Here is a 15,550-nt window from a genome sequence, read left to right on the forward strand (position 1 = left end):
TATTATAATGTGTTTACTTGAGTGACAGTTTGGAGAATGAAAGTCCTCTCAAAAACCATCTTCATAAACACTTTGAGAAATATCAGTGTAGCAGAACATTTTCTGTAATGAATAGACACAAAGATAGTATTTACTTCATTTCCCTATAGTAGATTCTATTGCAGAATATGCATATTATTCAGTTCCTATGAATTTCTAAGAATGGGCTTGGATTACGCTTAAATATGAAACTTCCTGCAGCATACAGTACACCTCAGCTGCATACATTTCTTCTCTCTAGTTATGACAAGAGAGATCTAGTATCCCACCAAGGATCACTAGACCTGTAGAACCAGCATTTGTCTCATTGGTGGAAGAGTGTCACCCACGACCTTGCTGAAAGAATCATTCTACCTAATTTACCTGCTGCAATGTAGAATGAACTTTGGTCTCTATACATCAAGAAATTTGTATCAGGGTAATCTTTTTGTGAAAGGTAAATAAATCAGCTAATCATATTTCTGGATGAGGAAACAGGATGAATACCCAAGCTATACATTTATAATAATACAGTTAATCAAAGGTGATCACATAATAAAATCTGATTCTCTATTTGTATATATTACCATTAAGTAGACCATACTGAGGTAAACCACTCACATTATGAAGTTTATATTTTCTGAGTACCTGTCACTATATTTGTTTAGGACCATCTGAAGTAAATAGTTACATTATTTTGCAATGGTGTGGAATAGCTTATCTTTCATTATCCTCTACACTTCATTCATGTAATATATAAAAAGAAGTGAATATTTTTACAAATACTTGAAGTTCACAACTTATATGATTTCTGGGACTTGCAAAACAATATTCAGTTGCATTTTAACTATTTTATTAGCAATAACTTTCAATATACAAATTTACAAGGGATACAAATTTTGTGCTTATAAAATATTAGTAACACTTCAAGTAATTTAAACATGAGGACCACTGTTTCTTCAACTCTATAGACTGAAGACTATGTAAAAGAATGTATATCATGGCAGGTTATGTACCACATAAAATTAATATTAACTGATTCACTGTAACAGACAAGAACTGCAATTATAACAAGAAACAGTCACTAAATTTACTGTGGAAACATGTTGTTCAAACAGATATATATACTAAACAATGAAGTGTGAACAGATTGTGTGGTAGTCGCTAAATTACATTATAGTTTATTCAGTGGGAGAAAAATATTATAAGTTAATTTGTGAAGGAATAATCTTTGGCAGCATGTTCTGCAGGTATATCAAGCATATAGTTACATTTTACTGTACAGACAAACTGTTTTCTAAAGACATGGATACATCTAATGTAACTTTATACTAGCACATCCAAGAGTTAGTCATGAACTTTGCAATGGCAGAATTGTATTGACAAAATTTCACCTTACAAACACATCTGAATCTCATAAAAGTTTCCAGTTTTATTCTACCTCTGTGAATCTCATTGTGAGTAATGCAATTCATCTTGAAGTATCATGGAAAATGGGATAATTACTCATCCCTTAACACCAAATACAATTCAAATTCAATAGAATAAAAGTATCAAAAACTTTTAATAGCCACAGCAATGCAGTTGCATCTGTATAGGCTATAATGCAGTTCTATATACAGCTATGATGTACATTAATTTTCATCATAATGATCATTTTAAAAACTATTTTTCTGGCAGTGACAATACCAAATAGAATTTTTTTTTAAGAATAAAAAATCCACCAAATATAAATGACACTTATATTTCTTTAAAACACTTAAGGACAATTTCTGGAAGTTTTGAAGTGGATGGTATTTTATTACTAGTCATAAAACTTATAAAACCAGTGGTGTTAGCATTTTCTTAGTCTAGGCAGTTTTAGCTTTCTTCTGAATATCAGTCTTTGGTGATGGCTTTAGTGAGCATATAAGTTATTTATAACATCAAGAGTCTATGTAGCTTTTGCTTATGAATTTAAAAATGTAAATTGAATTCAGTCAAATAAATCAGTCATCACATTTATGTATTATCTAACAGCAGTCATTGCTTCATGTTGCCTTGAAATACAAATAGGAAAAAGGGGTTTAAAGTATGCCTGACAATGAACCATTTTAGTATATAGCAGTAGGTGATACCCAACCCCCAAATTCAATCTTTGAAGCATGTCGGACCATTATGTTCTCTAAAAAAAAATTCTGAGCTGATATACTTTAAAAAATTACTTTTAATTTTAAGAATGTTTGTGTCTTGTCCCATAAACAAATATCATCCTTGAAAAAGTTAATTTCAAGTCTATTTTCTCCCATAAAATAAACTACATATTTCACCCACTAGTAAATACAAATGAAATAATCCACACATTGGAACTATGACGAATACATCAATACGATTGCTCTTGTTTATCACTACCAATAACTTATGACAGGTGTGGATTTTACATATAATGAAAATTATGTATCTGTTTTAAGTACCATTTGATAAATATTTACATACAATAACATAATTATGGCATCTGGATATTATTTCTTTTGGACGATAGTGCAACATCCATAAATTCTATTACAATAATTACAAAGTGTAGGTAATTTTATAACAGGAAAATCTAAGTATCAGGCCCCAGTTCTGAGCTAATATTTCTCAACTACCTTTCATAGAATGTATCACCCACTTGTTCACTAGACTGGATTTCCCTCCTAAAGACAGGAAGAAAGGGCAGGATAAGGGGCAGTGGGAGATCCTTCGTTAAGGTCCATCTCTTTCTGTGTGGTTGAATATAATTTCCTCGTTTATGTAACCTTCATCTCCACTTGATTCAGAGAACTTGTGTGGTAGTCCTTCATAGTCTCAGACCAGCAAGGTTCTGTTATCATTAGTTACCTGTTTTCATTGCTGCAGAACCTGGTTGCTAAAATAGACAATATTTATTGTGGAAATGCTCAACAGTATCTCAGTGTGTTAACTACAGACATCATTGCTCTGTCAGTCATGTAGTCATTTCTGAATGTTTAAAACATTCAATGTGATGATAACTTTGGGCAGGAAAAATTGTGTGTACACATATTAATCCTGTGCACATAATGTTTTATCTTATCCATTCGTTTAATCATTCACATGTCTTTCATGAATCTACATAAGGGTAAAGAAAAATAGGATTAAGGTCTGCTTGACTGAATATTCTTTGAAGAATGTAACAGTGGAACACGTCTTTGTTGATATGTCGACTCGTTATAAGAGTTTCAAATAAAGATGGGTTGGAATATGAAATCTCGAAGCATCTAAAATGGAACCAAGCAGTTTGCTTGCATCTAAAGAGTCTACAGTGACATCTGGAATGCTCTCGGTAGTGAGGAAGTGAAACTTGTCGCATCATCAGAGAGTTTCTGTTATAATCTAGAAAGGAACCACTGTTCAGAGGTCAGTGTCAGTGGATGGGTGGCGTTCCGGCACTTCGGTGTCCTCAGGAGGAAGAACTGCACTGCTGGCCGCCTCTGCTGCTGGTGCCTCCGGGAGTCCCGGGAACAGCTGTCCTCAGCTCTCGTCCGAGTCAGATGGTGGATCCAGGGCCGTGTGGAGGGTGACTGCCACTCCACGGTTGAGGCTCACGGCTGGGTAGAAAACACCATAGAGGCCATGGAACGCTATGGGCCCCTGCAACACAACAGCAAACTGGTCTTAATACCCTTGTATCATCAAAAATGGGCACATGCTGGCTAAAATATAATAGGAAACATAGAGTAGGTGGGTGGCATGAACCTATCAGAATTATCCAGAACGATGAGTAACTATGCAGTTGCATATTTTGGTAACTGATAGCTATGTTTTAATGTTGTACTAAAACGACAAGTCTAATATCATTGTAAAACAATCTGTGAATGAAGAAATAAGTAATAAATCAAAGCACTGTCTGGCTGTCACGATTTACAAGTTTACCAACTTTGGTCATGAATGCTGTCAGTTTGAGAAATCTACTCTGTAGGAATCAGCATGGGTTTCGAAAAAGACGATCGTATAAAACCCAGCTCGCGCTCTTCGTCCACGAGACTCAGAGGGCCATAGACACGGGTTCCCAGGTAGATGCCGTGTTTCTTGACTTCCGCAAGGCGTTCGATACAATTCCCCACAGTCGTTTAATGAACAAAGTAAGAGCATATGGACTATCAGACCAATTGTGTGACTGGATTGAAGAGTTCCTAGATAAAAGAACGCAGCATGTCATTCTCAATGGAGAGAAGTCTTCCGAAGTAAGAGTGATTTCAGGTGTGCTGCAGGGGAGTGTCGAAGGACCGTTGATATTAATAATATGTATAAATGACCTCGTGGATAACATCGGAAATGCAATCCGAAAACAAAGGAAGTAGTTTACAGTACACTTGTTCGGCCACTGCTTGAATGCTGCTCACTGGTGTGGGATCCGTACCAGATAGGGTTGTTAGAAGAGATAGAGAAGATCCAACGGAGAGCAGCGCGCTTCGTTACAGGATCATTTAGTAACCGCGAAAGCGTTACGGAGATGATAAATAAACTCCAGTGGAAGACCCTGCAAGAGAGACGCTCAGTAGCTCGGTACGGGCTTTTGTTGAAGTTTCGAGAACATACCTTCTCCGAGGAGTCAAGCGGTATATTGCTCCCTCCTACGTATATCTCGCTAAGAGACCATGAGGATAAAATCAGAGAGATTAGAGCCCACACAGAGGCATACCGACAATGTTTCTTTCCACGAACAATACGACACTGGAACAGAAGGGAGAACCGATAGAGGTACTCAAAGTACCCTCCGCCACACACCGTCAGGTAGCTTGCGGAGTACGAATGTAGATGTAGATGTTTAGCAAGGAAGTGAGTGCATTAATTTATACAGTAACCTTCCCCAAAACTGGTAATCATTTACCAATGGTATATTGAGACTCTGGAAATTCCACTTTGAGGGCAACAAAATTTACTAGTGTGTCTCACAATCAGAGCTGAGTTCCCCAGTATGTACCTGTGGTTCCTCATTGACGTAGAAGCTGAGGGTGTGCCGCTCCAGGTCTAGCAGCACACCCACGGTGGAGCCAACTTGAATCCCACCCTCGCACCTCTGTTCGTGAACGCTGTCGTGCATGAACCACGACCGCTGGCGGTCGATATACATGCTCCATCCCTTGTCGTCCTTACCTGCAAAACACGTGCAACAAACTGTTACTAGATAGCAGTAATGATTATTACATCAATATTTATTTGATATTACAGAGGATTAGATAATGTAACTTAGGAATATTTGCTGGCAGGGAAGCAGTGACACACACTGCAGATGATTGGAGCATTTCAGCTCTGACACTCTCAATGCAGCCTTTAAGTCTGCTGATACCAGTGTGCATTGGAAATCAGGAGTGTAATAATCAGATATAACTTGAATACAGTATTAATTTAATTTCATATAAACAACTTATAATGTCAGGAGTTGGGCATTTTAGGTCAACTCAAGGAGTTTTATTATTAATCATATGACTGATTTCTTAAAATATGGTGACCATTTGTTCCAATTTTCCCAGGACAGCCCCTTTTTTTCTTCGGAAATGTCTCGTTGTCCCAAAAGTGTTTTTGGGGACGCTTCAGTGTCCCACTTTTTTGCGATTCCGCTTGGTTAAGGTATTTTATGCTACTTGACGTTAGATTATCAATATGCTGCGCACTGTGCAAATACACTGAGGGGACAAAAGCCACTGGATAGTATGCACATATAAACATGGTGGTAGTATCGTGTACACAAGGTATGAAAGGTCGGTGCTTTGGTGGAGCTGTCATTTGTTAGGTCGAGCAGGATAGGGTGGCCGATGCACAGTTTCCCGTTTTCATCCAAAGAGCTGGGTGAGTTCATTCGAGTGTTCAGAAGAGGAAGCCGACAAGTGCTTTCACCTTTCGTCCGGTCAGCGATCACAGAATCGACGCGCATGCCCTTCAGTTTTTGTCAAAAAATTTTACAGAAAATCGAAAAGAATTGCAATGAGAAATAGGAGTAGTTATGATTTTGCTCTGGTGCATATTATATAACATTTTGCTGCGAATGAAATTTAGCTAACATATTGAATTTTTTCTTTAGAGTTGGTTGGAGGTCTCTATCTGTCACCAATCTTGAGAAAATTGATCTGACATAGCGCACTCATTTGCAATCGCACCACTCCAGCGATAAAGCCAGAGTGAAATTCCTAATATTTTTTAAACGGTTCGAGATATCGAAATAAGATTTTAGCAAATGATATCACACAAAGTGAAAGTATTTTGCCATGTGGTTATTATGTGAAACTTCATTGTATACCGTGTTATTCCACTAACTGGAGAATTTTCCGATGGAAGAATATTGTTTTTAAGGGCCATCGATAGCTGGTGAAACGAGAAATGCTGTCGGCTTTGGAACAACATTAGTGAAGTCACTACACGTTTGTTTCGTATCTGGGAAGTGCCTTCTCATAAGATGCTGACCTTACTTTTCCTCAGTTCCTAACTTAATAAAGTTAATAAATTACAGTTTCAGAATTCTCTTGCAGTGGCGTCTGCATAACATGATAGTAAGGTGAGACTCTGTAAACTCCGCTGTATTTTACGAAAAAATCAAATTTTAATATGGCAACAAGAGGAAGATGTAGGTTTATTCAAAATTCCTCACTCGTGACTCGTCCCTGACAGTTACAAATCGTTAACAAACCAGGCGAAAATAAATCGCTGCACTTTCGGCGGCATTCTTTTTACGTACTAACCAAAGAAGAGGTGACAGATCTTTCTGAATGGTCACCATGCAAGTGTGGACGTGGAAGGGCTCAACCTAATATTTACGAAAAATGTGAGTGTTGGCTTCAGTTTAGAATGGCATTTACCCTCCAGCGCTCTGAGCATCCCCCCACCACTGCCGGTCTCGCCACGCTTCCCCAGACGACTGTTCATCTAGCGGCCACGGCATTTTGCGCGTACGTTTCCTCTGGTTATTCATGTGGGAAGGTTTCCGACGCGTAATTACACAACACGACAGGAATCAACAGATTTTCAGCGCGGAATGGTAGTTGGCGTGACACGCATGGGACATTCCATTTGGGAAATCGCTAGGAGATTCAGTATTCCGAGATTCACAGTTAAAGAGTGTGCCGAGAATATAATCCTTCAGGCATTACCTCTCATCATGGACACCACAGTGGACGACGGCCTACGCTTAACGGACGAACGAGAGCAGCGGCGTTTGCATAGAGTTGTCAGTGCTAACAGACAAGCAACACTCCGTGAAATAACGAAATCAAGCGGTACGTACGACGAACATATCAGTTAGGATAGTATAGCGAAATTTGGCGTTAATGGACTAAAGCAGCAGACGACCGACGCAAGTTCCTTTGCTAACATCACGACATCGTCTGCAGCGCCTCTACTGGTCTCGTGATCATATCGATTGGACCTTAGACGACTCGAAAACCATGACCTGATCAAAAATGGTTAAAATGGCTCTGAGCACTACGCGACTTAACTTCTGGGGTCATCAGTCGCCTAGAACTTAGAACTAATTAAACCTAACTAACCTAAGGACATCACACACATCCATGCCCGAGGCACGATTCGAACCTGCAAACGTAGCGGTCACTCTGCTCCAGACTGTAGCGCCTAGAACCGCACAGCCACTCCGGCCGGCGTGTGACCTGATGAGATGAATACTGATTTCAGTTGGTAAGAGCTGATGGTAGGGTTCGAGTGTTATGCAAGCCCAACGAAGTCATGTACCCAAGCTGCCAAGTCACTAGTGATGGCTTCACAATGGTGTGAGCAATGTTTACATGGAATGGACTGGATCCTCTGGTCCAACTGAACGGATCACTGACTGGAAACGGTTATGTTCTGCTACTTGGAGAGCACTGGTAGCTATTCGTGGAATTTATGTTCCCAAACAGCGATGGAATTTTTATGGATGATAGTGCACCATGTTACAGGGCCGCATTCATGTTAATATTTTGCACTTTTGGTAGTACCGATTTATGTTCACTTTTTCGTCATGCCAAAACGAAGAAGTAATTTTAACAGCAATATGAAAATGAAGTTACTTTTACTATTAGCAGAGGGTGCGCAGCTCATGGTCTCACAGTAGCGTTCTCGCTTCCCCGAGCACAGGGTCCCGGATTCGATTCCCGGCGGGGTCAAGGATTTTCACCTGCCCCGAGATGACTGCGTGTTGTTGTGTCGTCTTCATCATCATCATTCATTCCCATTACGGTCAGAGGAAGGTAACGACAAACCACTTCCATTAGGACCTTGCCTAGTACGGCGGTGCGGGTCTCCTGCATTGTTCCCCTACGCTCTGTCAAGAGGCATGGAACTTCATTTCAATTTCCCATTAGCAGAGGAGAAACTGTAGAATGTACAGGTGCATTATGCAAGTCAGACTTTGCTGTTGGACATGGAGGACGGTCTGGTATTGTGAATCGTTAAGACGAATAAATATCGCTCGAGTGTTCCAAGGAAAAAGCACTTTTGATAAAATACGTATAATTAAAAGTACGGACAATTCATCAATCAACGTATTATAACTGTTGAAATGACATTATTTGCTAGGGAAGTTGTCATTATTGGCGTATATGCACCCGCGAACGACACAAAAGATAAGGAGAATGATACATTTCGGGACACCCTCAGGGAGACTATTGAAAAAATACCAAGAAGAAAGGAACTGATTATCATAGGAGATCTGAATGGAAGGGTAGGAATTAGAGAATCTTGTAGAATAGTAGGAAAACATGGAAAGGACGAATATAATGACAATGGGGAACGATTGATTGCAATTTGTGAACAATTTGATCTAAAAATTACCAACACATTTTTCAAACATAAGGACATTCATAAATATACTTGGCAACAGAACACCAAAGAACTTCGTTCTATGATAGATTATATTATCACTAGGGAAACAAGTAGTTTCAAAACAGTAGACGTCAGATCTTATACAGGAGCCCAGTGTGGATCAGACCACTATCTAGTTAAAATGAAGTCTTTCTGGCCATGGAAGAATGCAAGGAGTGATACAAGTAACATAAATAAAACGAACCAGACTGAGAAAGATGAAAATTTACCTTTTAATTTTGACAGCCTACAAGACGAAAGTATCAGAACACTCTTTGCGGCCAGGATGGAAAGGAAACTGGCTGAATCATTTGAAGGAAGTACAGAGGAAATATATGACTATATAAAAGCTAATGTGAAAATCATAGCAACGGAGGTGTTGGGTAAAAAAGATAGCAACCACAACCGTGCAGCAGAGTGGTGGTCAGAGGAACTAGAGGTCCTAGTTAGAGAAAAACGAAATGCGTTCCTTCAGTGGTTGAATGATAAATCAGAAGAAACAAGATCAATATACAAGGAAAAGAAGAATGAAGTGATGAAAAAAATAAGGATGGCAAAAAATGAAGCATGGGAAAGAACATGTGCCAAGGTGAATAGCAAATTAGGATTTGGGAGAGCAAAAGAAGCATGGTAAAATGTTTAATTGCTCATTTAATTACAGGGACGTAATTATCACTCCCACAGTGCCTGCGGGCACGGAGGGGAAGGCCACAAATCATTCTGTAGTTTGGTATACCTAAACATACAGGTAACAGTCCAAAAGCGCTACCAATCCTTTCCCTGATTCAAGACACATACAAATTATGCCTTAAAACAGTTTTGAGAGCATTTTCAACATTATTTTCATCTGAAAAACAGTAAAAGTTGAGACCATGGTGAAGTAAACTGTTGAATAAGGCGAAATCACGTAAATCCAGTATTACGGTCCTAGCTTTTCCGCTATAAGCCAATATCATTGTAGCTTGTTCAGTGGAATGTTGCGAGGGAAATCTCCCGCAGTGCTGACAACATTTGCAGCTCGTACTAAAATCTGACCACTTGATGTGATAGAAATTAGGCACGGAAGTAACAAAGTTCCGTGAAAGGGCGTTATAGTGACGTCCATATTCTCATATGTTACTTATTTGTAACTGTGAATACGAAGTGAAAGTAAATTAATGTCACAGCTCAAGGTCAAACTGTTAACCACGTAATGGCTAGCGCAGTGGCAGTTGGTATAGACGTGCAAGTACGGTGGAAAGCGTGACGAAAACTTTCGAATTCTGTCACCGGATTCCGAGCAGTACCATGGGTCATTAGTTAAACAAAAGGTGGACTAGCTATATAGCAGGGTCACGTTACGCGAATGCAGTGGAGCCTGGCGTACAAAGAATTGAAACTGCAAGGTTACTTGACGCAGACTAATTGCTTGGATGACTGCCACATGAGTGTGAAGGAAAAGGAAAGGGTAAGTTACATGTCCGCTACTTCCACTGAGATAGGGAAGTTTTCTGGTTTTAAATTAAAAAAGTGCGAGTTACGTTTGAAGAGTAGTATGGCAATCACATTTTAATTTAAACCCAAAAGATTTTAAAATATAAGTGCAAATAATATAAACATAACTCGCCACATCTCAGCGACGCTGTTCGATGTACCCAATGCAGCTAAACAATCAAATAAGAAAATAATCTACTCACGGATACTAATACCTTCAAAGTTAATAATTGCAGTGTCTTGTTGTAATTAGTAATAAATTGCAATGATGTGCCTTTTTAAAATGGGTCTGTCTTCAGGAGCACTACTAACGCCAGTCTGTGGAATTTTTATATATTTGATTCGTGTTATTTCTTATTATTCATATCAAGCATTAGAAAACAAACATTCTAGAAAATCACCTTACATAGACTACAACCATTCTTTTACTTTTAGCTCAGTCAACAATGATCAAAAAATATCGACTAGAGGCAATTCGAGCAATCACAATTTTTGCACAGTAATAGGGGGGAGTGTTACGGGCAGTGGTCGTCAAACTTGTTTGGTCACGGTTGCGAGGAGGCACGTCGGGCCGCAAGTGTAGCGATCTTATTGTTACTAATTGGTACGTTACATGAATCAGTATGTTACGAGCCCCCAAAAGACTAACTATAGTAAGACTGGAATATATAGGCCGGCGGCCCCCAGATACTACTCGTTAACAGTTTGCAGCATTCGTAACACTTCGTGAGTGTGTTAAGTGTTTCAGATTGCTGCCACAATTAGTGAGAAGTAGATGTGACACTGTAGTAGCCTGACGAAGTGTTGTTGTGTTGTCTGTGTGAGAGGACGGCTAATTGATTAATATTAGTTATTACAATTATGAATAACAGCTTCACGTGGGCGCTGACAAATGTTTTTCTCGCATTGTGGCAGCACGTATTCAGACTTTTTTCCATCTAACGGCGCTGCTTTTCGTATTTCTCGTCGTAGCGTGGCGATTGTATTCTGACGCCAGAGGCTGCATTGACCTTTACAAAAATAACCACAAATTATTCGATATTACATTTGTTCAGAAAGCTCTCTCGTTGAAGCGTCACAGAAAATTATTTTGTTCACCACTGTTCGCTGCGCCTTGATGATAGGTAATACATTATACATTACTGTTTCGCTGGTAGCATAATTGGGATGCAATGAAGGCTGAACTACCTGTCGCTCAATCTCATTTGCCGTTCGTGGAGAATCATTTTAGGGACGGCAGAACTATAGACTACAAATGGATTAACAACACTTTCAAAGTAAAGGATCCAATATGAGTCTGTACTTCATTGTGTGAGTGCTTTGGTTTTCAAAACCATTAATGAGAAGAGTTGCCAGAAATAATGAACAGACTTATCGACGGAACGTCAAAGCCAAGTGTATTTACTGTGTTTGGAGTTACTCGTTGAATTATATTCATGCCGGTTCATACTGAAACACCAGGTTACTTTCTTTTACCTCCACCAGGCTCCTCTTCAATAACCTATTCGCTGTTACAACTTCGTGTTGGAAGCTATACAAAACTCACGACATTCGTTCGTCCTCACGATCAGTTGCATCAAATAATAAAAGCCATCAATTAGTATTTCAGTATGTATAATGCCTACGTAACGTTAATGCTGACTGTTTATATAATATGAATCAGTGCGCTGAACGGCACATTTTTATGACTGACTGTGTAATTTATATTACCGCTTAACAACCGCTACGAATTCAAGGACTTTATTATTTTGATGCCACTCGTTTTATGTCTCCCAGTATGATGTAAATTTCTTATGAAGCGAATGAGATCCTCGGACTGAAACTGGTTGTTTAATAAATAATAACAGCAGCTCTTGGCGACAAAACATCACATTTTTTCAAATTGTGGGGTTACATTCGTGTCTGTTTTGGCTACGATAACCAGTTTATTATACTGCTCGCAGTAGACCAACCGCAGTTCCATTTTCTTATTCATTCTTCGAGTTATTGTCGCTCGTATTACTCGTATTGTTGCCAGACCGTTATTAATCATTACTGATACTCGTGAAAAGTGGTACATCCGTTTTGAGCGTATTGGAATGTGTTTTACTCAAAGCGTAATTTGTACACTATTGTTATTTATTGATCCATGAAGATCTGAGAATGCAAACAAGCCGCTCCTTCTCCTCTTTGGTATTTCAGTTGTGAATCGTCTTCCATCTTCAGAGTCAACTTTACGGGATACTGACAAGTGTTTTATGCACTACTGGCCATTAAATCTGCTACACCACGAAGATGACGTGCTACAGACGCGAAATTTAACCGACAGGAAGAAGATGCTGTGATATACAAATGATTAGCTTTTCAGAGCATTCACACAAGGTTGGCGCCGGTGGCGACACCTACAACGTGCTGACATGAAGAAAGTTTCTCATACGTAAACAGCAGTTTGTAACGTCTAGAGAGACAAAAACAATATATTATGTAGTAATTAGAGAATTAGATGTATCATATTGTGTCATTGTATAAAATTCTGTATTTTTTTTTATTATTTATTTCTGAAAACGTCTGCGTCGGCGAGTAATAAAACCGACACAGAAGATAAATGTTAAACAGAGATTAAAAAAGGAACTAGTATATAATACGTGTTGAATATGAATGTCTTTGTCTTCTTCATCTGGGAGTCGAACGAGTAAGATATCCTGTGTCGTAGTAGCGAACGCTAGTGTAGCATTCTTTTGTCGAGACTAAGCAATGTACGCCATTACGTGTGAATTCACAAAGGTCTGTAATCACTGAGATATTTAAAGGTTTTAATAGAGTTGTTTAAATGAAAACTTGTATTATTTATTGTTAAGCTTGCTTGCATATTATCCCATCCCGTTGAGACATTTTTCAGTTATATAAATATTATCTGTGGTGCTGAGCTGCGTGGAGAACGAAGAGCCGCTGCCGCGGCGTATTTAAACGACTTACAATATAGTCGAGCATACCGCAAGGAAGCGGTAAAATAATAGTAAAATAATATTATTTCTTTTAGCTCCCAGACTGGCAGTGAAGATCAGCAGATTTTATGATGTGTTGCAGATTGATGCGGGCTGCTGATAGGATATAATTTACAGTGCAAATAATTTAATGTACCTTCAGAATCTGATAGGAATCTTGCTGTGCTCCGTTCTGATCTGGCGAACTTTATAGTGACAACGTATTTTTTAATGAGAGTCCCATGTTCTTGGGCTAGTCGTGGTATGAAATAGCATTTTAACGAGAAATAAAATCAACTGCGAACTTGTGTTTTTGAACGATCACACGGACTGTAACATCAGTGCTCATAACAAAGTAATTTCAACTTTTAATCACTATGAAGTAGGGAAGATATATTGATTCTTAGCATGAGTTGCAGTTACGAAAAATCGTTCCTTAAATTGTAGGCCAGATACAGAACAATAAGACTTCTATATATACATTTTATTCCGCTAAAGGGTAATGATGATAAAGAAAAGCAAAGCACAGCATTATTAAAAGATATTTCACGTAACTCTTTTCGTATATGCGATAATAAAAAACGTGAAAAGTTGACTGGCGTTGCCTAGTGAAACATCGTTGTGATGCCTCGTGTAAGGAGGAGAAATGCGTACCATCACGTTTCCGACTTTGATAAAGGTCGAATTGTAGCCTATTGCGATTGCGGTTTATCGTATCGCGACATTGCTGCTCGCGTTGGTAGAGATCCAATGACTGTTAGCAGAATATGGAATTGCTGGGTTCAGGAGGGTATACGGAACGCCGTGCCGGATCCCAACGACCTCGTATCACTAGCAATAGAGACTACAGGCATCTTATCCGCATGGCTGTAACGGATCGTACAGCCACGTTTCGATCCCTGAGTCAAGAGATGGGGACGTTTGCAAGACAACAACCATCTGCACGAACAGTTCGACGACATATGCAGCAGTATGGACTATCAGCTCGGGGACCATGGCAGCGGTTACCCTTGACGCTGCATCACAATCAGGAGCGCCTGCGATGGTGTGCTCAACGACGAACCTGGGTGCACAAAAGGCAAAACGTTATTTTTTCGGATGAATCCAGGTTCTGTTTACAGCATCATGATGGTCGCAACCGTGTTTGGCGACATCGTGGTGAACGCACGTGGGAATCGTGCATTCGTCATCGCCATACTGGCGTATCACCCGGCGTGATGGTATGGGGTGCCATTGGTTACACGTCTCGGTCACCTGTTGTTCGCATTGACGGCACTTTGAACAGTGGACGTTACATTTCAGATGTGTTACGACCCGTGGCTCTACCCTTCATTCGATCGCTGCGAAACCCTACATTTCAGCAGGATAATGGACGACCGCATGTTGCAGGCCCTGTACGGGACTTTCTGGATACAGGAAATGTTCGACTGCTGCCCTGGCCAGCACATTCTCCAGATCTCTCACCAATTGAAAACGTCTGGACAATGGTGGCCGAGCAACTGGCTCGTCACAATACGCCAGTCACTATTCTTGATATACTGTGGTATCGTGTTGAAGCTGCATGGGCAGCTGAACCTGTACACGCCATCCAAGCTCTGTTTGACTCAATGCCCAGGCCTATCAAGGTCGTTATTACGGCCAGAGGTGGTTTTTCTGGGTACTGATTTCTCAGGATCTATGCATCCAAATTGCGTGAAAATGTAATCTCATGTCAGTTCTAGTATATTTGTCCAATGAATACCCGTTTATCATCTGCATTTCTTCTTGGTGTAGCAATTTTAATGGCCAGTAGTGTATTTATTGATCGTTACAGAGCCGGAGTAAGTGCTGATTTACACTTCTTGGTAGATTTAGACTGTGTGTCGTGACGGGACAGAGGTGAGGATGAATCGGATAAGTTTTTTATAATTGCAGGAGATGCTGGGACGACATAATTCCCACGTAAGGTCTGTTAGCGGGTTTATTAACTTTCATGTGTTGAGGTCAGGGGATGTTGGAGGCCGAAGTACAGCCTCTGCTTGACCTCTGCATCTCGGACCGTACTGGCGCGTTCGACGTCGTCTACATCAGCGGCAACATGTGTCGAACCCCCAAATCGCATGCAACGGCACTCGTATAACTCACTTGCTCAAGAACAGATACTGACACTGTAGAATTGCACGTCGGTCGACCAATGTATCGATCTTACTGTTAATTGGTAACCTACATAAATTCGTTTGATATGAGCACTCAATACATTAGCTGCAGTAAGGGCGTAATTAGTTGGC

At 39.8% G+C, this 15,550-nt stretch overlaps 1 protein-coding gene across 1 annotated transcript in view; it reads right to left on the reverse strand.

Moving 5' to 3' along the window:
• Positions 1-854: 854 nt before the first annotated feature.
• The window catches only part of LOC124620109 (E3 ubiquitin-protein ligase TRIM9), a 140,566-nt gene continuing 125,870 nt past the window's right edge, over positions 855-15,550 (reverse strand). The window contains exons 9-10 of the mRNA XM_047146778.1: positions 4,982-5,154; positions 855-3,648 (exon numbers count right to left, since the gene is read on the reverse strand). Coding sequence (XP_047002734.1) covers positions 3,529-3,648; positions 4,982-5,154 — 293 coding nt within the window. The 3' untranslated portion in view covers positions 855-3,528. The remainder of the gene's footprint in view (positions 3,649-4,981; positions 5,155-15,550) is intronic.

Source organism: Schistocerca americana, chromosome 6, assembly GCF_021461395.2.
Source record: "Schistocerca americana isolate TAMUIC-IGC-003095 chromosome 6, iqSchAmer2.1, whole genome shotgun sequence".
Classification (NCBI taxonomy): Eukaryota; Metazoa; Arthropoda; class Insecta; order Orthoptera; family Acrididae; genus Schistocerca; species Schistocerca americana.